Below are 27,588 nucleotides of genomic sequence, written 5' to 3'. Positions count from 1 at the left end.
TTTTTGCTCTGCTCCAACCCCAGGAAAAATGCCAGGAGCTACACAGCGACCTCTTCATGACCTTTGTCGATATGGTCAGCAGAGAAGGCTATGGAAGATCATGGAGAAGTTTGGCTGCCCCAGCAAGTTCATTACAATTGTCCGGCAATTCCACGACAGCATGATGGTGAAAGTTCTGGATGACGGAGATGAGTCAGAGGCCTTCCGAGTGACAAACGGCGTCAAACAAGGCTGCGTTCTCATCCCGACTCTGTTCAGTATGGTATTCTCTGCCAAGCTGACAGATGCCTCCCGTGACTGCGAAGAAGGAATCCGCTTCAGGCACAGGACTGACGTCTGATGACTGCGCACTCAATGCCAACACAGAGCAGAGGATGCAGTGTGAAATGAACTGCTTCTCACAAGCGTGCGACAACTTCAGACTCAGCATCAGCAACAAAGCTGATGGTCTACTGTGCAATGGTCTTTACCACCCTCCTTCACGCCAGCGAGACCTGGACTGTCTAAAGCAGACACGCCAAACAGCTCAACTGCTTCCACTTGAGCTGTCTCCGCAGACTCCTCAGGTGGCAGGATACAGTCCCCGACACGGAAGTCCTGGAACGAACTGGTCTCTGAAGCTTCTACACTCTCCTGCAGAAAGCCCAAGCCAGGTGGGCTAGACATGTGGTCAGAATGAAAGACAGTCGACCTGCCCAAGCATCTGCTGTACGGAGAACTGTGTCAGGGCAAGCGCTCAGTTGGAGGGCAGAAAAAACGCTACATAGACTGCCTCAAAGCGTCCTTCAAAGACCTGGGCGTCGACATCAACACATGGGAGACGCTTGCTCTGGACCGTCCAGCTTGGTGCAGCAAGATCACCACAGGAGCCCCTGCAGCTGAAGCCAGGCGGCATCACAGAGGCGCAACGAAATCGTGCTGTGCGCAAGGCCCGAGCACCATCCACTGCCACGACAGCACCCACTCACTTGTGTCCCACATGTGGGCGAGCATGCAGGGCCCGGATAGGCCTCGTCAGTCACCTCTGGACCCACAGCCACCGATCTTCCATCTGATTTTTGAAGCCATGGTCATCTTCGAATCTGCGTTTCCTGACCATCGGGTGCTACATAAATGTGATGCTGGTGTTCTCCTTGGATGTGGAATAATAATAATGATAATAATGAAAATACCACCACCACCAACAATAATAATGATGATAAAGAAGAAGAAGAAAGTGATTCATGTCACTGCCAGTAGGATGGATGGCATCAACTGATTACTCTTTTGGGGGTGAAGGGTGGTCTACATTTGTCACAGATGCACTTTTCTATCATTGATTTTTGCGTGTGTGTGTGTGTGTGTGTGTGTGTGTGTGTGTGTGTGTGTGTGTGTGTGTGTGTATTCAGCAGACACAGACACACAGCAGACATCGGACATGGACCTCAAGACATACAGCCACAGCCTGAAGCTCTCCTGCTGCTTAACATCACTGATGACGTTGATGACGTTGCTCCTTACACCTCCGGTGACGTCAGGTGAGAGAGCGTGCGCGCGCGCACACACACACACACTAACACACACACACACACACTAACACACACACACACACACACACTAACACACAGTAGGTGTGGCTGAGGGTGGGGATCATTTTTTGGAACTCTCTCTCTCTCTCTCTCTCTCTCTCTCACATTTGGATGGTCAATTTCGACAATGTATTTTTATGAAGTGTTCGTATTGATATGATGTATTTCGATATTATAGGCTTAGATAATTGTTATAATGTTTTATATGTACTTTATTATGTGTTCGTATTGATATGATGTGTGTCGATGTCACATGCTTAAATAATTACCACGTGGATTATAATCATGTACTTTGTTTCCCGTGTACTTTCCAAACCGTGGAGACGAACGACTGAGGGGAAAAAAAAAAAGTACCGAAGTGTCGATTATCCCTGAGTAATTTATTCTGCTTCAGTTCTGTTTTCCCTTTCTGTTCCATTGTATCTGTTTTGCACCAGTTTTGTTCTGATTTGTGCCAACTATGTCACTAGAGCTCTACATATGTGATAGAGATTTGTAGTGGAGAGGAGCTTTAATTTATTAGGAGATATTCAAAGAATTAGCACATCCTATGCTCACAGCGCCAAGTTGTAACAAGGTACACTTAGTGGTAAAGGGCTGTGGTTTAGGGATGGATTGAATTTGGATAAAAGAATTGTAACATTAAAGGGATGATTTTGGATCAATCTTGCTGTGGATCAAAATCCTGTTGGCAACAAATCATCAGTAAATTCTACTCACTAGTACTTACAGCGATACGTAGCGAGATGTCAGCTGTTGTTGGAGCACACACAACACACACTGCTCGCGACACAGCAAGAGAGAGAGAGAGAGTGCAGCTCTGGTCAGATGGCTGACAAGGTATGAAGTGACCACTCATCACTCACTGTGCCAATTTATGCAAGTTAAGCGGACTGCAAAGACAGTCACGTGTGCTGCAAAGCAGATCTGCCCTAATCTGGCCAAATCCGACGACAACTATGTTTTTGACAAAGTGTTCAGTGACAGATTTCTAAATGATCCCTGAACCGATTTACGTCGGATAAGTTGCAAAAGAAAGAGCTCGACACCTACTTTCTAATGAGTATAAAATGAAGTGTTGATTATTTAAGATGAATTTATAATCTTAATTTAAGTCATCTAAATGAAAGCTCATAGCCAAGCTAACGCTATTACATACTTGGTGCTGCGTGAGTAGGTTGTCTGGCGAGGAGGACAAAATGATGTAAGCGGCTTTGCATTCAAACTGGGAGTGACGTCACACATTCTGCGCGTGGGTTAGTTGCGAAACTGGCATGATCTTCTGTGGCACTGCAGCAGTCTGGCTATTCAGTGATGAATAACTCCCAGGTCTCACACCCTCCCTTACTTTCTCAGAGGACAGTTCCATCCTTTGTTCACCGGAAGTCGCTGACGTCACCTTTTTGGAGACCGACACTAACGGCACCTGCTCGCGGCCTCTAGTCACGTGTGTGGACACTACTTCCGTTTCCGGCATCCCTCTGAGCGTGGTAGTCAGCAGCGACCCCACCCAGAGCAACGTCACCATCCGCGCTACCAGCATGGGGGACGGTACAACAAACATCACAGCGTGCGTGACCAGACTGGAATCATCTCCCTTACTTCCAGTGGGACAGTTCCAGGTGTGTGTGTGTGTGTGTGTGTGTGTGCAGAGGTGATGCGTGACTTGTTCAGGGTGATGTGTGACGTGTTCAGGGTGATGCGTGATGCGTTCAGAGTGATGTGTGACGTGTTCAGGGTGATGTGTGACGTGTTCAGTGATGTGTGACGTGTTCAGGGTGATGTGTGACTTGTTCAGGGGGATGTGTGACGTTTTCTTTCTTTTCTTTCGTTAGTTTAACGTCTTTTCACTGGTAAGTGATATTAGACGGTGATGTGTGACGTGTTCAGAGTGATGTGTGACTTGCTAAGGGTGATGTGTGGCTTGTTAAGGGTGATGTGTGACGTGTTAAGGGTGATGTGTGACGTATTTAGGGTCATGTGTGACTTGTTAATGGTGATGTGTGATGTGTTCAGAGTGATGTGTGACGTGTTCAGAGTGATGTGTGATGTGTTCAGAGTGATTGTGGTCAGAGTGATGTGTGACGTGTTCAGGGTGATATGTGATGTGTGACGTGTTCAGAGTGATTGTGGTCAGAGTGATGCGTGACGTGTTCAGGGTGATGTGTGATGTGTTCAGAGTGATGTGTGACGTGTTCAGAGTGATGTGTGATGTGTTCAGGTTGATGAGTGATGTGTTCAGGGTGATGAGTGATGTGTTCAGGGTGATGAGTGATGTGTTCAGGGTGATGAGTGATGTGTTCAGGGTGATGAGTGATGTGTTCACAATCAGGGTGATGAGTGATGTGTGATGTGTTCAGGTTGATGAGTGATGTGTTCAGGTTGATGAGTGATGTGTTCAGGGTCATGAGTGATGTGTTGAAGTTGATGAGTGATGTGTTCAGGGTGATGAGTTCAGGGTGATGAGTGATGTGTGATATGTTCAGGGTCATGAGTGATGTGTTCAGGTTGATGAGTGATGTGTGACGTGTTCAGGGTGATGAGTGATGTGTTCAGGTTGATGAGTGATGTGTTCAGGGTGTTGAGTGATGTCTGATGTGTTCAAGTTGATGAGTGATGTGTTCAGGTTGATGAATGATGTGTTCACGTTGATGAGTGATGTGTTCAGGGTGATGAGTGATGTGTTCAGGGTGATGAGTGATGTGTGACGTGTTCAGGGTCATGAGTGATGTGTTCAGGGTGATGTGTGATGTGTTCAGGGCGATGAGTGATGTGTTCAGGATGATGAGTGATATGTGATGTGTTCAAGGTGATGAGTGATGTGTTCAAGGTGATGAGTGATGTGTTCAGGGTGATGTGTGACGTGTTCAGGGTGATGGCTGATAGGTGATGTGTGTAGTGTGCTGTGTAATGTGTGCTGTATGATGTGTGGTGACTGAAATTGTGCTGTGTAATGTGTGAAGTTTGCAGCGTGATGTGTGCAGTGATGTATGAAATGCGATGTGATGTGTAATGTGTCCACTGTGATATATAATGTGTACATTGTGAATGTGTGCAATGTCGTGTGTTCTGTGTAATATGGTTTAACGTTCGAAAACGCACAAAACTGAGAGCAGCATTTTCGGAAAAATACATGAAAATATTGTCCCATCGATATTCTATTTTAAAACAACCTCTTATTATACATTATGAAACAATAACCTCTCCAGCGTAGAAACAGAATCATGTAGTTGACTGCTGATCTTTTTTTTTTTTTTTTTTCGTTTGGTCTGTCTCTGTCTCTGTCTGTCTCTGTCTGTCTGTCTCAACTTTTTTTTTTTTTCGTTGTCAGCCTTTTCCAACGAGACAAACGCTTTCTATAATGGTGTATCCCCCCTCCCCCTCCCCACACCCCCCCTTTCTTGCTCTTTCATTGACTCACTTGTGTAAACAAAGTGAGTCTATGTTTTAACCCGGTGTTCGGTTGTCTGTGTGTGTGTGTGTGTGTGTGTGTGTGTGTGTGTGTCTGTGTGTCCGTGGTAAACTTGAACATTGACATTTTCTCTGCAAATACTTTGTCAGTTGACACCAAATTAGGCATAAAAACAGGAAAAATTCAGTTCTTTCCAGTCATCTTGTTTAAAACAATATTGCACCTCTGAGATGGGAAAAAAAATGAAGCCTAATTATATGCAAACTGCATTTACTGTTATATTTATATTTTTTGTATTCTCTAAACTTGGCACTTTGATCTGATATTCTGACCCAACAGCTAGAGCAGTCATTATTATCATTTTTTGTTCAAACAGGAACTTCTTTTGCTAAGCATGGAAGTTTTATTTATTTTGCAAACGTTTTGGTGCAGATAGTAAAAAAGGGAAATTACTCTGTAATGCTAGGGGAGTTAATTTGCTTTAAACTGATCTTTCTCATCTTAGACATTACATTTTGAAATTACACTCAATACATAAAAAGCTTGGATTTTTTTTTTTTAACTCACTCAGTACGGCCAGTCCTCTCTTCTCCTCTACACAGACCCCTCGGATGTCCAGTGGGTGTCTGAATGACGCAACCTTTAGCTTCCGTCGTCAGAATTGTGGTATTCTTTGTCAACATTCACGTCTTCAGTATAAGAGCCTTCCGCTTGCAATATTTTGATGATGGTAATTGGGGTGAAACGCTGTTAACGTCGTCTCTTTCGCCGTTCGTATGGAGAGAGTTAAAGTGTATCACAAGTGAGTCTTGAAGGCCTTGCCTCTCTTGTTTTCTGTGTGGTCGTCCCGGCAACTCAGAAGAGTAGCAGACGATTCACGATTCACAATCCCACAATCCTCTGTGTCCAGATTTTAGCGGAGGTCTCCACGGTCGTCTCCTCTGGAAAGACGTCGCTGTCTTTTGACGTCACAGTAATGGACGTCAACCAGCCGCCATATTTTGACAGCCCCAGTTACAGCGAGATTGTGAACGAGGATGCGGCTTTCGACAACTCTGTTGTGGCGGTTGTTCGGGACCCCACTGAACACGGGCAAAACTGCGTCACCGACATCGTCAGAGGAGATCCCGACACAGTGACGGAGTCGTTTCGTCTTGCGAATGAAATGTATTGTGAGGATGAGTTATCGTCAGCGTAGATGTATACGTGTGTGTGTGTGTGTGTGTGTGTGTGTGTGTGTGTTTCTGCCAGTCTGTTTTGTATGTGTTAGTATGTATGTATGTATGTATGTAGTAGTAGTAGTAGTAGTAGTCTTCAGCTTAACGTCTTCCACTTAAAGTGATGGTAGGAAAAAAAAGGGGGGGGGGGAGGGCGGGGCGTGGTGGTGGAACAGTATTGGGCAGAGGGTGAAGAATGGTGTGTGTGTGTATGTGTGTGTGCGCATGTGTGTGTGTGGTGGGGAAAGATGCAGAGCACTGGAAAAAATAAAACATTAAAAGGGGAGACATAGGCATATAGAAGGAAACGCTAACATCAAACAACTGTAACAGCTATAACAAATGTCCTATTGGACTATGCAGCAAACCTTCTGCAATAGCAGGTAACATCTTGAAACTGTCAAAAATACATTCACAAGAATTTTCCGAGAAGTTTGGTAAAAACGATTTCAGACTCTGACATTCAAAGAGTATGTGTTTGCTTGAAATTGATTCTCCATCTTTGCTGAACTTTTTAATTTTTTTAATTTATTTTTTTTTTATAAAAGCGTTCAGCTTTATCCTGTTTGATAATGCCTGAATTTGCCTTAATCTGATCAAATTACTGAATGTATTTGACTGATTGATAGATTCCGGTTGTTGAATATTATTTATACTTTTATTCAAAACTTTGCCATTTTGCTGGTATACTTCCCTGACTATGCTCCACGATGCTTTTTCTAGTAAGCGGTAACCCTTTTGTATGTCTGCCTTTGCATGTGTGTGTGTGTGTGTGTGTGTGTGTGTGTGTGTGTGCGCGTGTGTGCATGCTGTGTATTCATGTGAATGTTTGTGCGTGTGTGAATGTGCGCGCGCATGTGTGTGTGTGTGTGTGTGTGTGTGTGTGTGTGTTCATGTGAATGTTTGTGCGTGTGTGAATGTGCGCGTGCATGTGGTGCATGTATGTGTGTCAGAGAGAAAGACATGAGGGAGAGATTAGGGGTATTTTATCATTTTTGACTCACTTGTGTTAACAAAATGAGTCTGTTTTAACAAAATGAGTCTGTTTTAACCTGGTGTTTGTGTGTGTGTGTGTGTGTGTGTGTGTGTGTGTGTGTGTGTGTGAAATTTTACCAAATTCGTTGTCTCTGGAAATATTTTAAATTTGTCTGCCAATACCAGATTTTGATTATTTGGATTAAACAAAGTCAGGAAAAAAAATTGCACAGTCATACCAATGATAGGTTGTAAGTCTTCCGGATTAAACCGTATTTCCGGGTCATGTACGGTTTATTTCGCTGAGGCTCTGAATCCTGAAAATTATAATTTGGCTCTTCCCATTTGCTGGAACATGGCCTCTGTTTGGGTTTAAGATAGTATGACATCGTTTTTCTTGTTTGCAAATAAAAGAAAAGAAATAAAAATTCTAGACTGAACACATACAGTGACACGAACTTCACCCTGGACGTGTTTACTGCAAATGAATATTTCACAGTGGATACTGAATTAACTAGAATGAACAAAAAAACACCAAAAAAACAAAAACAAAAAAACAACAACAACCCCCCCCCCCCCCCCCCAAAAAAAAACCCCACAAAAAAACAAACAAACAAAAAAAGAAAAAAAAAGAAGGTATCTCTCAGTTTTGGTTGCCATAGTGTACACCGATCTGCACAGATCTGGAGAAAACGGCTACATATTTCGTTGTGCCTGAGGTGATGGCAACATCTTTACAACAAACTTAATAATCGAGAGACATCAAGATAACATGATTTAAACGGTGCCGTCACCTCGATTCGTGTAATCAATTCATCACACGAAAAAGCCATCAAGTTTGAATATCAGTTTTGGTTGATAGCAGGTAGATGTGTTTTAGCACTGTGAGCAAATATTGCTTCCAACGTAAACATGCTTGGTTCACTCCCACTCAAATGCTTTTTTTGTTTCTTTTTTTCTTTTCTTTTTACACGCTTGATAATACTCAATACAGAACACATTATTAACGACCCCCCTCTCTCTCTCTTATGATTCCTTTGTTAGATGAATTGCGTATCATAAGTGAGTCTTGAAGGCTTTGCCTCTCTTGTTAAGAAAATGTTTCATCAACACCGTCAGCAGCATGAGTATCATCATCATCATCATCATCATCATCATCACCACCACCACCACCACCACCACCATCATTAGCAGCAGCAACAGAAGCAGCAGCAGCAGTTTAACATTAACAATAGCATCATCAGCAGCATCAGCAGCATCCCAATATTGCATCATCACCATCAGCAACAGCAGCAGAAGCAGCAGAACCATAAGCATGATTATCATAATCCATAATCATCATAATCATCACAATCATCATCATCATCATCATCATCAGCAGCAGCAGCAGCAGAGGGTTCATGGTGACTGTGGAGTGCTGTTTTCCAGCGGTTAGCGCATGGTACAAGAACGGCACGGTGTACCAGGAAGACGTGAGCAAGGTCATGGGACTGAACGGTTCTCGTCTGGAGGTGTGGCAACCACTTCACCCCCACCTCGACTATGTCTGCATTCTGATCGTGAGTGCCGTGCTGTGCCGTGCCGTGCCGTGCTGTGCTGTGCTGTGCTGTGCCGTGCCGTGCCGTGCCGTGCCGTGCCGTGCTGTGCTGTGCTGTGCCTTGCCGTGCCGTGCCGTGCCGTGCCGTGCTGTGCTGTGCTTAGTTCAGTTCAGTTTCTCAAGGAGGCTTCACTGCGTTCGGACAAATCCATATACGCTACTCCAGGGGGGAAAAAAGTGCTGTCCTGTGTTCTGTTATGTCGTGCTGTACTGTGCTGTGCTGAGCTGCTGTGCTGTGTTGTGCTGTGCATTGATGCTGTGCTGTGTTGTGTTGTGCTGTGCTGTGCTGTGAATTGATGCTGTGCTGTGTTTAGTTGTGTTGTGCTGTGCTGTGCTGTGCTGTGCATTGATGCTGTGCTGTGCTGTGATGTGATGTGATGTGCTGTGATGTGCTGTGCTGTGTTGTGTTGTGTTGTGTTGTGCTGTGCTGTGCTGTGCTGTGCTGTGCTGTGTTGTGTTGTGTTGTGCTGTGCTGTGCTGTGCTGTGTTGTGCATTGATGCTGTGCTGTGCTGTGTTGTGTTGTGTTTTGCTGTGCTGTGCTCTCCTGTGATGTGATGTGATGTGATGTGATGTGCTGCCGTACTGGGCTGTGTGTGCTATGCTGTGCTTGTTCTTGTGGCTGATAAAAGCACAGTGCATGCATGTTGCTCTTTGGCTGTCTTGTTGGAGGTGGTGGTCGTGATCTGATGTACTCTCCTCTTTCTTCTTCTTCTTCTCTTTCCTCCACTTCACGCCCCCCCCCTCCCGGCCCCCCTAGTTCCCCACACCCCTCAGACTTCCCATTCTGGTTTTTTGTCTCTTCATCCTCGTCGTATCCGTCTTCTGCTCTCTCCTTCAACCTGTTGTCTACGTCTACTACTCCAACTATTACAGCTACCACTACTGCCACTGCTTCTACAAATGCTGCTGCTACTACTACTAGTAGTATTGCTGCTGCGACGGTTGCAAAGAATTACCCATTGTAATAGCAACAACAATAACACATCAAGTCAAACCAGTGCACAAATGACAAGAATACTCCAAAGTCAATGGGATTAGCGTTGAGTTGAGAACATTTCTTTACGCAAAGTAAACCAAGGGCTTTTACTTTGGCTTAATGCAGTTGAAAGATCCTCGGCATAAAGTGGCAAGACAGGGTCTCCAACCTCCAGGTCCTAGAGAGGAGCGGCCTGCACAGGATCGAAAGCCTGCTGATCAGTGCCAGCTACGCTGGACAGGACACGTTGTCCGCATGACAGACAGCAGGATCCTGAAGATGCTTTTGTATGGCCAGCTGAAGGAAGGCCACCGTGAACTTGGAAGACCCTGCAAGCGCTTCAAGGACACCTTGAAGACAAACCTCAAAGCCTGTGACATAGACATGGCTTCCTGGGAAACTGATGCCCTTGACCGCTCTCGCTGGAGGATGCTGTGCTCTAGTGGCATAAAGACGTTTGAAAACAAGAAAACGCTGGCCATTAAGGAGAAGCGTGAGCGAAGGAAGCAGGGCTCAACTTCTGGAGACGTTTTCCCTTGCAACACCTGTGGGAAGTGCTGCGCATCCAGAATCGGCCTCTTCCCCCATATGAGGACACACACCGATAGATAAGCCTGTCTGCCTACTCATCCGTTGGACCGAGGGGAGACTCCATCAATGCAGTCCACCCATGGACAGAGTGATGGCACAAACTGGGTCACTACTGTGCACGTGCCTCCGCGAATAGACAGGGGAACATTGCATCAGCACGTACAGTTCTGACCACTCGCGATATTCACTCCTTTGAATCAAGTCACTTCGTACAGGTCGACAGAAAGAACGACCACAGACGAATGAAGATGTACTATCTAACCAAACGAACTTCCAGTAACTGTTTGCACGTGTGCGTGTGTGTGTGTGTGTGTGTGTGTGTGTGTGTGTGGGGTGGATGACAGGTGGAGGACGGGGAAGGGCTGACAGCCAGCACCACAGTGACGGTGGAAGTGAACGAAGTGAAGGAGATACAGGACTGCCGGGGCGACTGGGTCCCTATAAAAAAGACCGTGGACCTCATGCAGCCTGTCAACAGCACAGTGGCACACCGGAACACAACTTGCCGTGACAACGGCACCTTTCATCAAGTACAATTCATCGCTTCGGGCCTCTCTGTTGGTCAGTAGCCCCCCTCCCCCCCATTACCCCCCCCCCCCTTTCTCTTTCTCTTTCCTTCTCTTACTGTCTGTCTCTCTCTGTGTCTCTTTCTGTCGGTCTCTCTCTGTCTTTCTCCAAGTCTCTTTCTCAGTCTCTCCGTCTCTGTCTCTCTTTCTCTCTGTGCATCTGTCTGTGTCTCTCAGTCTGCACCTCTCTCTCTCTCTCTCTCTCTCTCTCTCTGTGTGTGTGTGGTTGTTTTGTTTTGATTTATGCATATTTTTTTCCTCTGTTGTGTATCTCTAATAACACCATGGTTTCATTTCATTAAATATTCTATTAACAAGAACGTTATTCTGCCGGGAAAGATTACCTGCACGATCGAGATCGTCTTCCATCTGCATCTGTCTGTGGTACAATAGTTCATTTTCGTCTTTCGTTCCACCTTATCACTGACAGCATCCACATCAGCCGTTATATTACTATTTCGCTCTTTTCTTCAAGTCGTTTGAAATGTTCATCCATCTGGGGGCTTAATTTAGCCTGGTTTTCACCGCCAAGCTCGCATTTATGCACAGGCGTGGCAGAAGAGCCATGTCACTGAAAGGTGGCCATTCATTGGTCTGTTATCCATGAACCTACTGCTCTTAATGTTCGGTGGTAGGGTAGGCCATATTTTCTATACATCACATGGGGAATCCCCAGCTATTCTCAGCCACTGTCTTTTCTGTGTTTATACCACAAGGGAATTTTGTACTCTAAAGGGTTAATTGTGTAGTGTAGACCCTATTCAGGGCGGGGGACTGGATGTAAAAAAGCACATCAGTGCTTATCTATTATCCTCGAAATAAAGAATTTGTCTTGTCTTGTCTTGTCTTGTCTCTCCTCTCTCTCTCTAGCAGGCAAGACGTGTTTTCAGAAGACTCTCGGAACAGTGAAGCAGTGACAGTGACAGTGAAGCAAAGCTGAACTGTTTTCAATTGCTGTGTTGTAACATGACTTGAACACTGGAAGGATATCGACTGTCAATAGGCCGATTCAACGCATTGAATTAACCCTTTAGAGTACAAAATTCCCTTGTGGTATAAACACAGAAAAGACAGTGGCTGAGAATAGCTGGGGATTCCCCATGTGATGTATAGAAAATATGGCCTATCCTACCACCGAACATTAAGAGCAGTAGGTTCATGGATAACAGACCAATGAATGGCCACCTTTCAGTGACATGGGTCTTCTGCCACGCCTGTGCATAAATGCGAGCTTGGCGGTGAAAACCAGGCTAAATTAAGCCCCCAGATGGATGAACATTTCAAACGACTTGAAGAAAAGAGCGAAATAGTAATATAACGGCTGATGTGGATGCTGTCAGTGATAAGGTGGAACGAAAGACGAAAATGAACTATTGTACCACAGACAGATGCAGATGGAAGACGATCTCGATCGTGCAGGTAATCTTTCCCGGCAGAATAACGTTCTTGTTAATAGAATTCTGTAGATGTTTGGTGAGACATGGCAAGACTGTGAGAGGAAAATTATATGTTTTTTCTATGAAGACTTGAAGATCGGGGCTAGGGTGGCAATGGAATATGCACGAAGGGCTGGGAAGGCGATCGTCGTCAAATTGATGTCATGCAAAGAAAAGGAATAAGTGCTAATAGCAGCAAAAAAAACAAAAAACAAAAAACAAAAAAAACACAACAAAACCTTGGCAGGAGCAAGAGCAACATATCGGTTCGTGAGGATTTCTCCAAACGAATGCTATCAAAACGCAACAAACTCGTCCCTTTAATGAAAAGTATGTGAGCATGAGAACATCAAACAATGGACCGGATTCCATACACGTGAGCTGCTGCCGGTGGCTGCTGACAGAGACAGATGGAGAAGGGAGGTTGCGTCTGCGGTCCTCAGGTTTCCCCCAACTACAACTTAGTTATGGGCCTGAGGAATAAGGAGGATGTGAGCAGATGGTAGAAGAGCAAGGCTCTGCTCAGACAAGCTGGTGACAAACGACGGCACTTTCGTGTTCAATCTGAGCACGTCAGACTGAGAAACTACCTGGGCATTGTCCATGCCAGGGGGAAGCAAAGGGAAATGCAGCTCTACATCCAACAGCACAGAAAAACGCCAACGTAGGGAGGGGAACGAACGGCAACGCTACCATGCACTCAGCAATGCGGAACGATACTAGCGCCAAAAGTAGAACGAACGACAACTCTACCCCACACTCAGTATCAGTATCAGTAGCTTAAGGAGGCGTCACTGCGTTCGGACAAATCCATATACGCTACACCACATCTGCCAAGCAGATGCCTGACCAGCAGCGTAACCCAACGCGCTTAGTCAGGCCTTGAGAAAAAAACAAACAAAACAAAAAAACCCCACGCTCAGCAATGCGAAACGACACTAGCGCCAAAGGGAGGGAGGGAGGGGGCGGGGTGGGGGGTGGGGGTGGGGGGCGGGGAGGGGGCGAACGGCAACGCTATCCTTCACTCAATGCGGAACGACACTAGAGCCAAGAGCAGAACGAAAGGAAACACTACGCTGCACTCAACAGCGCTAAACGAAGCCAACACCAAGAGGGGAGCGGCCGGGAACACTACCCCACAGTCAACATCGCGTAATATGGAATATGGAGCAGAGGGAAATGACGATCAGGCCAAGACCGCTGTCGATGTTTCAAGTCCCAAAAAGAAAATAGTTCACAAAGACAGGCACAAAGAAAAGCACAAGCAAACCACATAGAAAAAAGCAAACCCAGAATATCTACTGATGTACGTACATTGTATAATAAGTCATGTCTTTCCTTTGTATCTTGGAACATAGAAGGACTAGCAGCAAAGCTGACAGATCCTGATTTTGTAAATTACATCACATCATTTGATATTCTTTGTTCATAAGAAACATTCACCTTTCCTAAATTCGATTTTTCAGTTTTCTTTAAGGATTTTGTTGTGGTACATTCTCCTGCTGAAAAACTATCATTTCGAGGACGCAGATCAGGAGGTACCGTTGTTATGATTAAGAAAACACTTGGGTGATTTTGCGGAAATCATTGTCTCACTTGTGGACAATATCTTTTGTATAAAACTGAATAAGACGCTTTTTGATGCAACCATCCAGTCATAAGCAGTTATTGCCACAACAAAGACTTTTCATGTACCCTAGAAAACTCGATCATTTTATTTCCCCCTCCCTGGAATATTGTGATGACTTTCATTTTCTTGTACGTGGTGATTTGAATGCGCGTATCGGTGACTGGAAATTGGACGATGGTGGTATGGATGAAGATGCTGATTTTGATAAATATGATTTGTTCTCCAGAAAGTAAAAAGATGTTGTAGTCAATTGTTTTGGCAAAACCCTAATCGACTTATGTTCAAATTTTCAATTTACACCATTGAATGACATGTGTACTGGTGATGAATCTGGTAATTTTACATTCATATCAGACCGAGGAAATAGTGTTGTTGACTATTTTCTCTGTTCCGAAGATTTTTTTACCTTTTGTAAGTTATTTGAAAGTACAAAATCAAATAGAATCAAACCACATGCCAGTCACATTAAATGCAAAATGTTCTACTAATAATACTTGTACACAGGAGACCAAGAAAGAAACGTTTGAGAAATTGAAGTGTGATGCTGGAAAAGCCCACTTTTTTGTAGAATATTTATGTTCTGCCGAGTCAGAATCCATTGTAACAGATGCTATGATTGAAGTGGAAAAGAATGTGGATCTTGCTTAAGAGAAATTTACTAATCTATTACTGGACGCTGGACAATGCATGAAACAAACCATTAATATTGCACCACACAAGCCAAACAGAAGCAGGTGGTTTGACAGTGAACGTAAACAGAAAAAAAACGCGAGGCAGGCAGAGCACTGAATAATTCGAATCGAACGGGGGATAAAAAATGACGAAGCAATATACAGGCAAAATAGATCAGAGTATCAAACACTTTCAGATAAGAAAATAAGAGTACCGGAAACAGGTGATCGATAGCCCGCTGGAAAACAGAAATGATAGCACAAAGTGATCGATAGCCCGCTGGAAAACAGAAATGATAGCACAAAGTGATCGATAGCCCGCTGGAAAACAGAAATGATAGCACAAAGTGATCGATAGCCCGCTGGAAAACAGAAATGATAGCACAAAGTGATCGATAGCCCGCTGGAAAACAGAAATGATAGCACAAAGTGATCGATAGCCCGCTGGAAAACAGAAATGATAGCACAAAGTGATCGATAGCCCGCTGGAAAACAGAAATGATAGCACAAAGTTTTGGTCAATGGTTCGGAAAGCAAGGAGGAAGCCATTAGATACCCCCAATATAAGTATTGAAAACTGGCAGGGTCATTTTGAAAAAGTGCTTGGTTCTCATTGTGCTTCCCATCAGCAGGGAAATGACAGCGAGCCAATGTATGTGAAGAAGAGGAAGAAGAAATATACATGCCAAAGCTGGATGATGAGATAACTGAACACGAAGTCCGTCAGGTTGTTAAGACGCAGGCCTAGAAAAGCAGCCGTCCTTCATCAAATTTTAGGCGAGTTTCCAAAAGAAGCTGAACATAAAATCGTTCCCTTCCTGACAAAACGTTTTAATCGGGTGTACAATTGTGGGTAGTATCCAGAGGCTTGGACAAAATCTGTCATTGTACCTCACTTAAGAAAGGCGATGCTTTCAATCCAGAAAACTACAGGGGATTGTACCCTTACTTAAGAAAGGCGATGCTTTCAATCCAGAAAACTACAGCTACAGGGGTATTTCTTTGTTAAGCATAATTAGCAAGATGATTACTTCTATCCTAAACCAGTGTCTGTACAAATGGGCAGAAGCTGAAGAGAAAATAAGTTCTGAGCAGGCAGTATTTCGAAAACATTACTCAACAGTCGATCACATTACTCTTATGTCAAGAAATGTTTGTTCGGATAAAACAGAAGCAAGTTTTCTGTTGCCTTCACTGACTGTCAAAAGACATTTGATACTATGGACAGAGACAGTCTATGGAATACTTTGCAAAAATTACAGACATCAAAAAAAAATGTTACAAATGCTCAAAGGCATGTACAGCTCTGTAAAAGGTTGTGTCCGATGAGGCTCTGAATTATCACAGTTCTTTAACTGCCCTTCCGATGGGTGAACTTTGCTTGATGTCTCCATTGATTGTTTTCGTTGCTGATCACCGAGGTTGCTGATGCTGTAAACTGTGATGGTAAGAACGGGTTCTAATTTCTCCCAGGTTTGCAGGAAATCTTCTGACTGTTATTTGCAGGTGACATAGTTTTACTGACTCTGACTCCAACTGGACTCCAGAACCAGTTAGACACTCTGGCAACGGCGTCAGACAGGCTTGGTCTCACAGTCAGTTTGCAGAAAACCAAGATAATGGTTTTCCGTAAGGGAGGTTATATAGCCAGAAACGAAAAATGGTTCTTTAAAGGGAAGGTCATCGATGTTGTCAACAGCTATAAATGTCTTGGGTTCACGTTTACCACCAAAATGTCCTTTGAGACAGCCCTAGAATAATGCTGCAGACGCACTAAAGGAAAAGTAACAGAAGTTTTACAGACGATGTGGGCTCTGGGCAAGATGGATATCTCAATTTCTTTAGATTATTTGACGCCCAAGTAAAACCTACGCTGCTTTACTCATCTGAAGTGTGGGGTTTATACAGGTCTGAAACTGTGGAGTCTGTACATTTATTTGCTTGTAAACGTTTGCTGAACGTCCACCCGAAAACTCCCAATGCAATGATTTACAGGGAAACGGGCAGATACCTAACGTATGTGGACAGTATTCTTTACTCTGTGCGTCACTTGTTTCACTTACAAAACATGAATATTTTAAGATTTCCTAAACAGGCATATGAAATGATCTTGGAAACGATATCCCACAATAACCAGGAACAAAATTCGCATAACTGGGCTATGCAAATAAAGAGGTGTTTAGATTCGTTTGGTTTCTCAGAGGTCTGGGTGAATGTTGCGGATGGAGAAGAAGATATTTTTGAAAATTTTTAAACGACGAATAATTGACTGTTTCCTTAAAGACTGGCATTCAAAATAGGATGCAAGTGATCGCTTTGTGACTTATCGCTCATTCAAATCAATTTTGGAGCCAGATAGATATATTCATGTCATCACTATGGCCAAATTTAGACAAATATTAACTAGACTCGGGTCTGGATTATGTGAGATGAATACTAACAACAGATATTCTTAAAAACCAGAGAAATGTCCATTTTGTGATCATGTCGAAACAGAAAAAAGATTTCCTTTTTGATTGCTCACTCCGCTTTAAGAGTGAAGCATTGCGGAAACAGACGTCATCAAACCCCAGCTTTCTTTTTACAGAACGAAGATACCCTCTGTCTGAGAGATTTAGCGATGTACAGTTTTTACGCCTTAAGTTTGCGAGATCAGTTGCTTACACTCCAGTGGTATGTATGATTGATGTATTGTATGCATTGATGCAATGTCTTTTTGTTTTTTTTTCCTTTTATGTCCTTTTTTCCCTTCCTTATCTTTGGCTAACTCAGTTTGTGTACAGGACGGTGGCCTCACGAATTAAAACAGTTCTCTCTCTCTCTCTCTCTCTCTCTCTCTCTCTCAGATTCAGTCTGTCTCTGTCTGTCCGTGGAGACTAGGTGTCTCTCTATCAATCTGTCTGTCTATCAGTAAAGAACTAATGTTGGGTGGAGTGTGAAGAACGGGTGTTGGGTGGTGTGTGGAGAAAGGTGTTGTGTGGTGTGTGAAGAAAGGGTGTTAGGTGGTGTGTGAAGAAAGGTGTTGTGTGGTGTGTGAAGAAAGGGTGTTGGGTGGTGTGTGAAGAAAGGTGTTGTGTGGTGTGTGAAGAAAGGGTGTTGGGTGGTGTGTGAAGAAAGGGTGTTGGGTGGTGTGTGAAGAAAGGTGTTGGGTGGTGTGTGAAGAACGGGTGTTGGGTGGTGTGTGAAGAACGGGTGTTGGGTGAAGAAAGGGTGTTGGGTGAAGAAAGGGTGTTGGGTGGTGTGTGAAGAAAGGGTGTTGGGTGGTGTGTGAAGAACGGGTGGTGTGTGAAGAACGGGTGTTGTGTGAAGAAAGGGTGTTGTGTGAAGAACGGGTGTTGGGTGATGTGTGAAGAAAGGGTGTTGTGTGAAGAACGGGTGTTGGGTGGTGTGTGAAGAACGGGTGTTGGGTGGTGTGTGAAGAACGGGTGGTGTGTGAAGAACGGGTGTTGGGTGGTGTGTGAAGAACGGGTGGTGTGTGAAGAACGGGTGTTGGGTGATGTGTGAAGAAAGGGTGATGTGTGAAGAAAGGGTTTTGGGTGGTGTGTGAAGAACGGGTGTTGTGTGAAGAAAGGGTGTTGTGTGAAGAACGGGTGTTGGGTGGTGTGTGAAGAACGGGTGTTGGGTGGTGTGTGAAGAAAGGGTGTTGTGTGAAGAACGGGTGTTGGGTGGTGTGTGAAGAACGGGTGTTGGGTGGTGTTGCAGACATAATCAGAGCGAAGGAGAATGGTGATTTCACTTTGCGTTCGCCTATCCCCCGGTTCAGTCAGGAGGTGTCTGTGATATTCGGCGTCCATTACCTGGTCAATGGTTCCTTCAACCATATAGCAGATCTGGAACTCAAATTATGTGTTCTTCGTGAGTACTGATTTATCATCATCATCATCATCATCATCATCATCATCACTATCAACATCGTCACCACTGTCATCATCGTCGTCATCATCGTTGTCCTGACGAATCTCTCTCTCTCTCTCTCTCTCTCTCTCTCTCTATATATATATATATATATGTGTGTGTGTGTGTGTGTGTGTGTGTGTGTGTGTGTGTGTATGTGTGTGTGTGTGCATGCATGTTTATGTATGTGTGTATGTGTGTGTGTGTGTGTGTGTGTGTGTGTGTGTGTGTGTGTGCATGTATATGTATGTGTGTGTGCGTGCGTGCGTGCGTGTGTGTGTGTGTGTGTGTGTTTGTGTGTGTGTGTGTGCATGCATATTTATGTGTGTGTGTGTGTGTGTGTGTGTGTGTGTGTGTGTGTGTTTATGTATGTGTGTGTGTGTGTGTGTGTGTGTGTGTGTGTGTGTGTGTTACTCAGTCATCTGGTGATGTATGATGTAAGACAACACATGACAGGAGATTTACTTTTGTTGATGAAAGACACATGATGACACATCATGTGCAGTCATTTTGCGATGCAGCGATATATGACACATGATGACACACAGTCATTTGGTGATGTCAAACACATGACGACACACAATGTAAAGCCACTTGGTTTTGTAAGACACATGATGACACACAGGCATTTAGTGATGTAAGACACATGACGCCACACAGTCTACAGTCATTTAGTGATGTAAGACACATGACGACACACATTTATTTGGTGTTGAAAGACGCATGACGATACAGTCATTTGGTGATGTAAGACGCATGACAGCAGAGTCACTTGATGATGTAAGATACATGAAGATACATTTATTTGGTGATGAAGGACGCATGACGATACAGTCATTTGTGTGATGTAAGACACATGTCAACACAGTCATTTGGTCATGTAAGACACATGACGACACACGGTCATTTAGTTCTGTAAGACACATGATAACACAGTCATTTGGTGATAAGATACATGAAGATACAGTCATTTTGGTGATGTAAGACACCTGACAATACCTGTCATTTGGTGATGTAAGACACATGCCAACACAGTCATTTGTAAGACACATGACAGTAGTCATTTGTTGATGTAAGATACATGACAGTAGTCATTTGGTGATGTAAGATACATGACAGTAGTCATTTGGTGATGTAAGACACATGACAACACACAGTGTACAGTCATTTGGTGATGTAAGATACATGACAGTAGTCATTTGTTGATGTAAGATACATGACAGTAGTCATTTGGTGATGTAAGATACATGACAGTAGTCATTTGGTGATGTAAGACACATGACAACACACAGTATACAGTCATTTGGTGATGTAAGACATATAATGACACACATCATTTGGTGATGTAAGACACATGATGACACACAGTGTACAGTCATTTGGTGATGTAAGACACATGACGACACACAGTCATTTGGTGATTAAACACACATGCCGACACACATCAATTTGGTGAAGTAAGATACATGACGACATACAGTCTACAGTCATTTGGTGATGTAAGACACATGAAGACACACAGTCATTTGGTGATGTAAGACACATGACGACACACAGTCATTTGGTGATGTAAGACACATGACGACACACAGTCATTTGGTGATGTAAGACACATGACGACACACAGTCATTTGGTGATTAAACACACATGCCGACACACATCAATTTGGTGAAGTAAGATACATGACGACATACAGTCTACAGTCATTTGGTGATGTAAGACACATGACGACACACAGTCATTTGGTGATGTAAGACACATGACGACACACAGTCATTTGGTGATTAAAGACATAACGACATGCAGCAATTTGGTGATTTATGACACATGACGACATGCAGTGTACAGTCATTTCTTGATGTAAGACACATTATGACACACAGCATGACGCATGACGACACACAACATTTGTTGCTGTAAGACACATGTCGACACACACAGTCATTTAGTGATGTAAGACACATGACGACACACAGTGTACAGTCATTTTGCTGATGTGAGACACATGACCACCATCAATGTGCCGGGCGCTTGATACGGGTGGCAGGAGACTATCCACCGCAGTGTCAGCCCGATGTGGTGCTGCCTGTCGGGTTCTGGCAGCAAGGCAACTGTTTCCGCATCTACCCGAACTGCTCGGATCCAACCACCCCGCCTGGAGACACCCAGTACCTCACCTATACCTTCAATGGCAACTGGACAGGCGCGATCACTCAGAGGGTCCATCCCAGTTCTACCCAGTCCTACGGCGAGTTCTGCTATCAGCGTACTACGAGTGGCACGTACATTGTGAGCGTGATATGCTTTTTTGGTGTGGGGACGAGGTGAGGGTGGGGCTTACAATGTGAGAGTGGTTTAAATGGTTGGTGTGGGTGTGGGTGTGGGTGGGGGCTTTCAATGCGGGTGTGGTTAATATGATGGGTGTAGGGTGGATGTGGGTGGGGGTTTGCAATATGAGGGTGGTTAATATGATGGGTAGCAGGAAAGCACTAGAATGAAAGTCCCAGTTCAAATAGCATGCAAATTGGTCGTTTCCAGTCGAGTTAACATATGTGGGTTGTTTTTTTTTTCGTGCGTTGATAGGCATGCATGCAAGTGTGTACACGTCGAATACGTGTCTGTATGTGTGAGTGCGAGAGTGTGTGTGTGTGTGTACGCATGCATGTGCGCACACTGTGGTGTGTGTGTGTGTGTGTGAGTGTGAATGTTTTTTTTTTTAGGATGGGCGTGTGAGGTAGGCAGGCATTAGAACGTGAGTGTGTGTGAATGGATGAGTATGACAATGTGTATGTTTGCATTGTTGTTTGACGTGTGAAGGGTGTGTGTGTGTGTGTGTGTGTGTGTGTGTGTGTGTGTGTGTGTGTGTGTGTGTGTTTCTGTCTGTCTGTCTGTTTGACAGCCGAATATAATGGACATGTGGCTTTTTTTTGTTTTTGTTTTTGGTATATTCTCACAAATGTCATGATAGGCGCTGTTGGCCTGAGTCATTAAAGTCGTTCAGCGTTCTCTCTCTCTCTCTCTCTCTGACACGGGCAGTGGCAGTAAAACAATATCAGTGTCAATGCGCCCTCTCCCCCATCTGTCTATCTCTCTTCTGTCGCTCTCTCATTTTCTCTTCTCTTCGCTTTCACTCTGACAATCACACGCACACAAGTACACGAAAACACACACACACACACACACACACACACCTATTATTAGTTTGTTACCATTCCCCAAATTTCCTTCTCCATTCTAAATTTGGATTTCTTGTCACATGTAATTGTAAACAGTTCGAACACGTTCCCATACACATAAACACTACACTACACACATTTTTTTTTCTCCCATCTAAAATCACTTTAGTGAACAGACATTAAATTAATTACCAACCAACCAACCAACCAGCCTACACGCACACACACACACACACACACACACACACACACACACACACACACACACGAGTTACGTTTAACCGACTATTGTCTGATACAAGTTGTTCAGGGCTTGAGTCAATGATTCTGTGTAGAGGTTTCGTTGTTCGAAGGGTGAGTCCTGCATGTCTATCTGGATGGGAAGTCGTGGCTGTCTGAAGGGGGGAGGCGGAGGGGGTGAAGTCCTTGCTGTTCTTCAGGCGTTCGGGGGGAGGGGGAGGGGGAGGGGTCCTGGTTGTCTGAAGGAGGGTGAAGTCATGGGTATGAGGTGGTTGGTGAGAGAGGTCACCTTTTTTTTTTTCCACTGAACAACAAACAAGTGCCGTTACTCCTGGTGAGACAAAGGCAGACAAGTTCGTTATTATTGCCTAGCACTTCCCTTCAGCTGGCCACAGGAAGGGGAGCAGAGAACTGATTCCACGAATACCCGGTGTGATGCTCGAGAATGACCCCCCACCCCTAAGTTAACATCATGGGAAGGCGGGATATGACTCCAGTGGGGAGTTCGCCTCGAATGAATATTTTGTTAGATTAATTAGAAAACATACTTATCATTTTAAGGGTAGAAAAAAAAATCATGGTTGAATTCATTTTTGGACAGCCTCCAACACACTTCAATCCTGGTCTCAATCGCGCACTCTGTGATAGAGAAAATTCGAGTACGGGATTCGATCCAGCACGCTTAGATTCTTGTGCTTCCGATGCGGACGCGTTACTAATAGGCCATTTAGCTGACACACCACCCAAAATAGCGAATAAAACTGCCTAGAAATGTTTCGAAAAGAGTAACGACAAAACTGCCCCAAATATTTGTTTACCCATCGAATGTGGTATTATGAAGCTGAACTACTTATTTTCATTTCCATTCTTATTTTCTATCTTTTTGAAAATCATTTGCACACTGTATGACTTTTCAAACTGAAAGTAAAAGTGTGCTCGACTTTGAGGACCTGTCTTCAACAATTACATCGTGACTTAGGATGAAGAAAGTGTTGGGGGAACACTTTAATGACTATTCGATTATCGTCGCATCAACTCTATCCGTCAGTACCTTTCTGTTGAAACTACTAAAACTCTTATTTCTGCTTTTGTACTGTCATGAATTGACTACTGTAATTCTCTTCTCAAAGGCTGTCCACATAATATTCTTCAGCGAATTCAAAAACTTCAAAACAATGATGCCCGTCTGACTCTCAGGGTCCAACGTACTGATCACATTTCTCCTCACCTCCGCACTCTACATTGGCTCCCCATTGAAGCGAGAATTAAATACAAAGTTGCGTGTCTCTGCTATTCTGCTTTCCACTCCGCAGGACCTACTTATCTTTCTGACCTTATCAGTGTTTACACTCCCACAAGAAATCTCCGCTCTTCCTCTGACGGTTACCTTTTGAAACTTCCTCGCGTCAATACAAGAACCTATGATGAACGTTCTTTCTTCTTTGGTGCTCCTCACATCTGGAACAACCTTCCTTATCATATCCGTGCATCTGATTCTATTTCTGCTTTTCGCTCATCACAAAAAAACTCATCTTTTTAAAACCTATCTATAAGTACTCTCAGCTTCCTTTTCTCCAACGCCACCCATGTCAGCTCACTTTGGATGTATGTAGGTTGGGAAAGGGAGAGTGTTAGTGGGGGGGGGGAGGGTTTTTTGAGAAAGAGTGGCCATGAATGTTTTATGTTACTTGTAATATTTTTCTTTCATGTAAAGCGCCCTGAGCTCTTAGTGAGAAAGGGCGCTATATAAATGTACATTATTTTTATTATTATTATTATTATTATTATTATTATCCATGTCGTCCACACCGCCCTGCTGTCCCTTTGCCCAGATGAACATGGAGGTCGACAATGGACTAGGTGCGCGCCCCTTCCAGTGGGCAGCCAAGCTCTCGGTCTTGTTTCGCGTTCCGCCCAGTTTCACCGAGACCCACTACTTGGCCGAGGTGAAGCAGAACGTGTCTGTGGGGTCTTCCGTTGTCCGGGTGGAGGCTGAGGTGGGAGGACAGGAAGCCTCGCTGATCTATTCCCTGTCAGGGGACGGACTGGGTGAGTGCTGCCACCTCGGGTGTGCTCTGCAGTGCAACGTTTGTTGGTTGTAGGGATTTGTGTGCTGTGTGTGTGTTGAACTGTACTGTGTGTGTTGTGTTGAACAGTGTGTGTTGTGTTGAACTGTACAGTGTGTGTTGTGTTGAACAGTGTGTGTTGTGTTGAACTGTACAGTGTGTGTTGTGTTGAACTGTACAGTGTGTGTGTTGAACTGTACAGTGTGTGTTGTGTTGAACTGTACAGTGTGTGTTGTGTTGAACTGTACAGTGTGTGTTGTGTTGAACAGTGTGTGTTGTGTTGAACTGTATAGTGTGTGTGCTGAACTGTACAGTGTGTGTTGTGTTGAACTGTACAGTGTGTGTTGTGTTGAACTGTACAGTGTGTGTTGTGTTGAACAGTGTGTGTTGTGTTGAACTGTACAGTGTGTGTTGTGTTGAACTGTATAGTGTGTGTTGTGTTGAACTGTACAGTGTGTGTTGTGTTGAACTGTACAGTGTGTGTGAACTGTACAGTGTATATTTGACTGTGCAGCGTGTGTTGTGTTGAACTGTGTGTGTGTGTGTGTGTGTGTGTGTGTGTGTGTGTGTGTGTGTGTTGTGTTGTGTTGTGTTGTGTTGAACTGTTAAGTGTGTATTTGACTGTGCAGTGTGTGTTGTGTTTAACTCTGTGTGTGTGTGTGTGTGTGTGTGTGTGTGTTTTCTTGATCTGTACAGCGAGTACTTATCTGTGCAACGTGTGTTGTGTTGAACTGTGCTGTGTGTGCTACGTTGTGTCATGTTGTGTTGTGTTGAACAGTGCAGACTGTGTTGTGTTGACTTGGGATGAAGATCAGCACATATGCCCAGTCAGGTGTCTCAAATACTACTGAAAGAGACTTAACAGTGAACATTCCTCTCAGAGACGTCTTATTTCATCACTCACTTGTGTAAACAATGTCTCTGTAATAACCCTGTGTTCAGTTGTGTGTGTGTGTGTGTGTGTGTGTGTGTGTGTGTGTGTGTGTGATAAACTTTAACATTGTCATTTTCTCTGGAAATAATTAGTTGATACCAAATTTGGCACAAAATTAACAAATGATCAGTTCTCTCTCTGCATTCTAATGATGATGATGATATTGCACCACTGGGAAGGGCACAAAATAATTTGAGATATTTTCACAAATTACTGTTACATCTTTTTTTTTTATACACAAAATTTTGCATTTTTATGTGACATGCTGACACATTGAACAACAGTTTCAGTTTCAGTAGCTCAAGGAGGCGTCACTGCGTTCGGACAAATCCATATACGCTACACCACATCTGCCAAGCAGATGCCTGACCAGCAGCGAATAGCAATTGATGAATATTTCTATGTAAAAAATGGAACTTATTTTGCTCAGTATGGAACTTACATTAACACAATGAGTCACACATCTCTCAATAAGCCTGTCAATGGGACGTTATACTTATAGGCCGAAAACTAATTATTTGTAAGGGTGATTATTTTCTTACAACAGATTTCACTCATCAGTCATCTAAATGATTACAAAATCAAAATATGACTCTGGGCATAAAAAAGCCTTTGTGTTTTATACTCAGTGGAAAGGTCATACACTATCTACATTTGAAAAATGATACTAACTACGACATCGATGTGTTTACTGCATACGGATATTTTACAGATGTTACTACATTAACTAGAATGAACATAATACAAAATGTAATCGACAAACCCCACACGAATTGACGGAGGCAGACATCTTGGAATACAGTGTGCCGCATTCATTCACGATAACGTTTAATTGACAGAAGGCGAAGAAGGCAGTTGAATTTTTATTGAAAAAGATATTAGTGCACGGGCCTAAAAACTTACTGCTTAAATGTCCCCAACAAAAAGACAAAAAACAAAATCGATTTTCCAAGCACAATTTGTCAGTTACATCACGTCGCATTTCACATGCACGAAGGAACTCAACTCAGACCTTTGCCAACTGTGCGTCTGTTTATAGTCGTCCAAGCGTGGAAATCTGTAAAACACGCAATACCATGCTTTGAAAGATGTATTAAGTTTTGTTTTTTTTCCTTCTCATAACAGTAACACAATCTTTAATATGTCTGTTTTCCATATCGTTCGGAGGCCAAGTTCCGAATGTTGATTTGGCTGCTCGCCGCCTGTCTAAAAATAACTGTCGCAGTCTAGTCCATTCAGTTGACGCAAAAGGGGCGGCAGGTTGGTGTAATACACATGCATACCAGTGGTTGTGCCATGGCTGACTGACGTCACAGAGTAACACATGTGAAATGAAATGGAACAGTACTGGAATTGCATGTCGCATACTTTTGGTTTGGGGATTCCCATTGTTTTTCACAGCTCTGAGAGAACTAGTGTGTAACAACTCCGTTGTGTATTTTGCTCTCATCAGGCGGTAGGTATAGTTTGCTTGTATTGTGGGCAAGTTGTAGCTTTGGCACTAGGTTTGACACAGCGATTTTCTTACTCAGGTAAGTAAAATGCTCGATCTATGTTTAACTTCAAACATCTCATTCACTGACTGACCTTGTGGGTGAATAAGCGAGCTGTTATTTAGTGTAACCAGTGGGCCTGTTAACATAATTTATATTTATCCAAATAATATTTTCTGCTTTTCGTCTGAATTGAGTATTCGTAGAATTGAAAGTTGCATGCAAACACACATATAGATCTAGATCATAGTGAGAGAGAGAGAGAGAGAGAGAGAGAGAGAGAGAGAGAGAGAGCACTGAAACGTTTAATGTCATTAGCTGTAAAGCTCCAGTGACATAGCAGGTGCAAATCAGAACAAAAATAGTGCAAAATAAATGAGAGAGAGAGAGAGAGAGAGAGAGAGAGAGAGAGAGAGAGAGAGTTAGTTTATGTCTTTTTGCTGGATTATTAATTTTTAATTTTTTTTAATAGATACTTTATTCCTTTGTTGGATTAAGTGCATATCACAAGTGAGTCTTGTCTTTTTTTTCACTTGATTTTATTCAGTCAGAATACACAAAGTGGTAAGCGGTCATATTAAACTTGACTTATTTTGGCTATTCTTTAGAAGGAAAAAAAACGAGATATATAATAAAGACTTCGATACATATGGTGGGCCTGGGGAAACTGGAGTGGAAAGTAAGTACATGAATGTATGGAGGAAAAAAATGGAGCATTTCATATACGAGTGGGACCCAATTACACCGTACTGGGTTGACATAGAGACTGCAGTTACAACACACCATTTCCAGTGGAAAATGCAATGTCGAGCTTCAAGGATATAACATTACATGGTAAAAATAACTCATTTGATTTTCAGCACACAAACGTTATGTATGGATTGTGTAATAAAGGGCTGTATCAACCATCACAAAAAAGAAACAATTATTAGTTAGGCAGCCGAGTGGAACTAAGAAGGAATTACTGTAAGAAATTTGGCTTATTATGATATTCGTGTGTTCTGAAAATTATGATATTGTGAGTTTATTCATGCTTTGAATTCTTCTGTTTTATACCCATGTTTAAGCTTACTAAGAAATACTCTCAAAACAGGATCAGTTTTGTTAATTTCACATTGGCATGAGTAATTGTTGTCTCGTTCGT

The 27,588-nt window shown here is 43.4% G+C and overlaps 2 protein-coding genes across 11 annotated transcripts in view; both read left to right on the top strand.

The window, feature by feature from the left end:
* LOC143283536 (uncharacterized) overlaps window positions 1-507 on the top strand; it is a 771-nt gene extending 264 nt beyond the window's left edge. The window contains exons 2-3 of the mRNA XM_076589780.1: window positions 24-208; window positions 406-507. Of these exons, the coding sequence (XP_076445895.1) occupies window positions 24-208; window positions 406-507 (287 nt within the window). The remainder of the gene's footprint in view (window positions 1-23; window positions 209-405) is intronic.
* The window catches only part of LOC143283056 (uncharacterized), a 132,059-nt gene that overhangs the window by 21,745 nt on the left and 82,726 nt on the right, over window positions 1-27,588 (top strand). For 6 of the 10 annotated variants that reach the window (XM_076589071.1, XM_076589072.1, XM_076589075.1 and 3 more), the window contains 8 exons: window positions 1,389-1,517; window positions 2,925-3,190; window positions 5,891-6,152; window positions 8,601-8,731; window positions 10,682-10,898; window positions 18,343-18,495; window positions 20,583-20,824; window positions 23,784-24,000. In XM_076589071.1, coding sequence (XP_076445186.1) covers window positions 1,418-1,517; window positions 2,925-3,190; window positions 5,891-6,152; window positions 8,601-8,731; window positions 10,682-10,898; window positions 18,343-18,495; window positions 20,583-20,824; window positions 23,784-24,000 — 1,588 coding nt within the window. In that variant the 5' untranslated portion in view covers window positions 1,389-1,417. The remainder of the gene's footprint in view (window positions 1-1,388; window positions 1,518-2,924; window positions 3,191-5,890; window positions 6,153-8,600; window positions 8,732-10,681; window positions 10,899-18,342; window positions 18,496-20,582; window positions 20,825-23,783; window positions 24,001-27,588) is intronic. The other 4 variants (XM_076589076.1, XM_076589077.1, XM_076589079.1 and 1 more) reach the window with 1 other exon arrangement.

The sequence above is a fragment of the Babylonia areolata genome, chromosome 6, assembly GCF_041734735.1.
Source record: "Babylonia areolata isolate BAREFJ2019XMU chromosome 6, ASM4173473v1, whole genome shotgun sequence".
Taxonomy (NCBI): Eukaryota; Metazoa; Mollusca; class Gastropoda; order Neogastropoda; family Buccinidae; genus Babylonia; species Babylonia areolata.
Note: the sequence above shows the minus strand (reverse complement) of the source record. Positions and strands in the feature narration are given on the sequence as shown.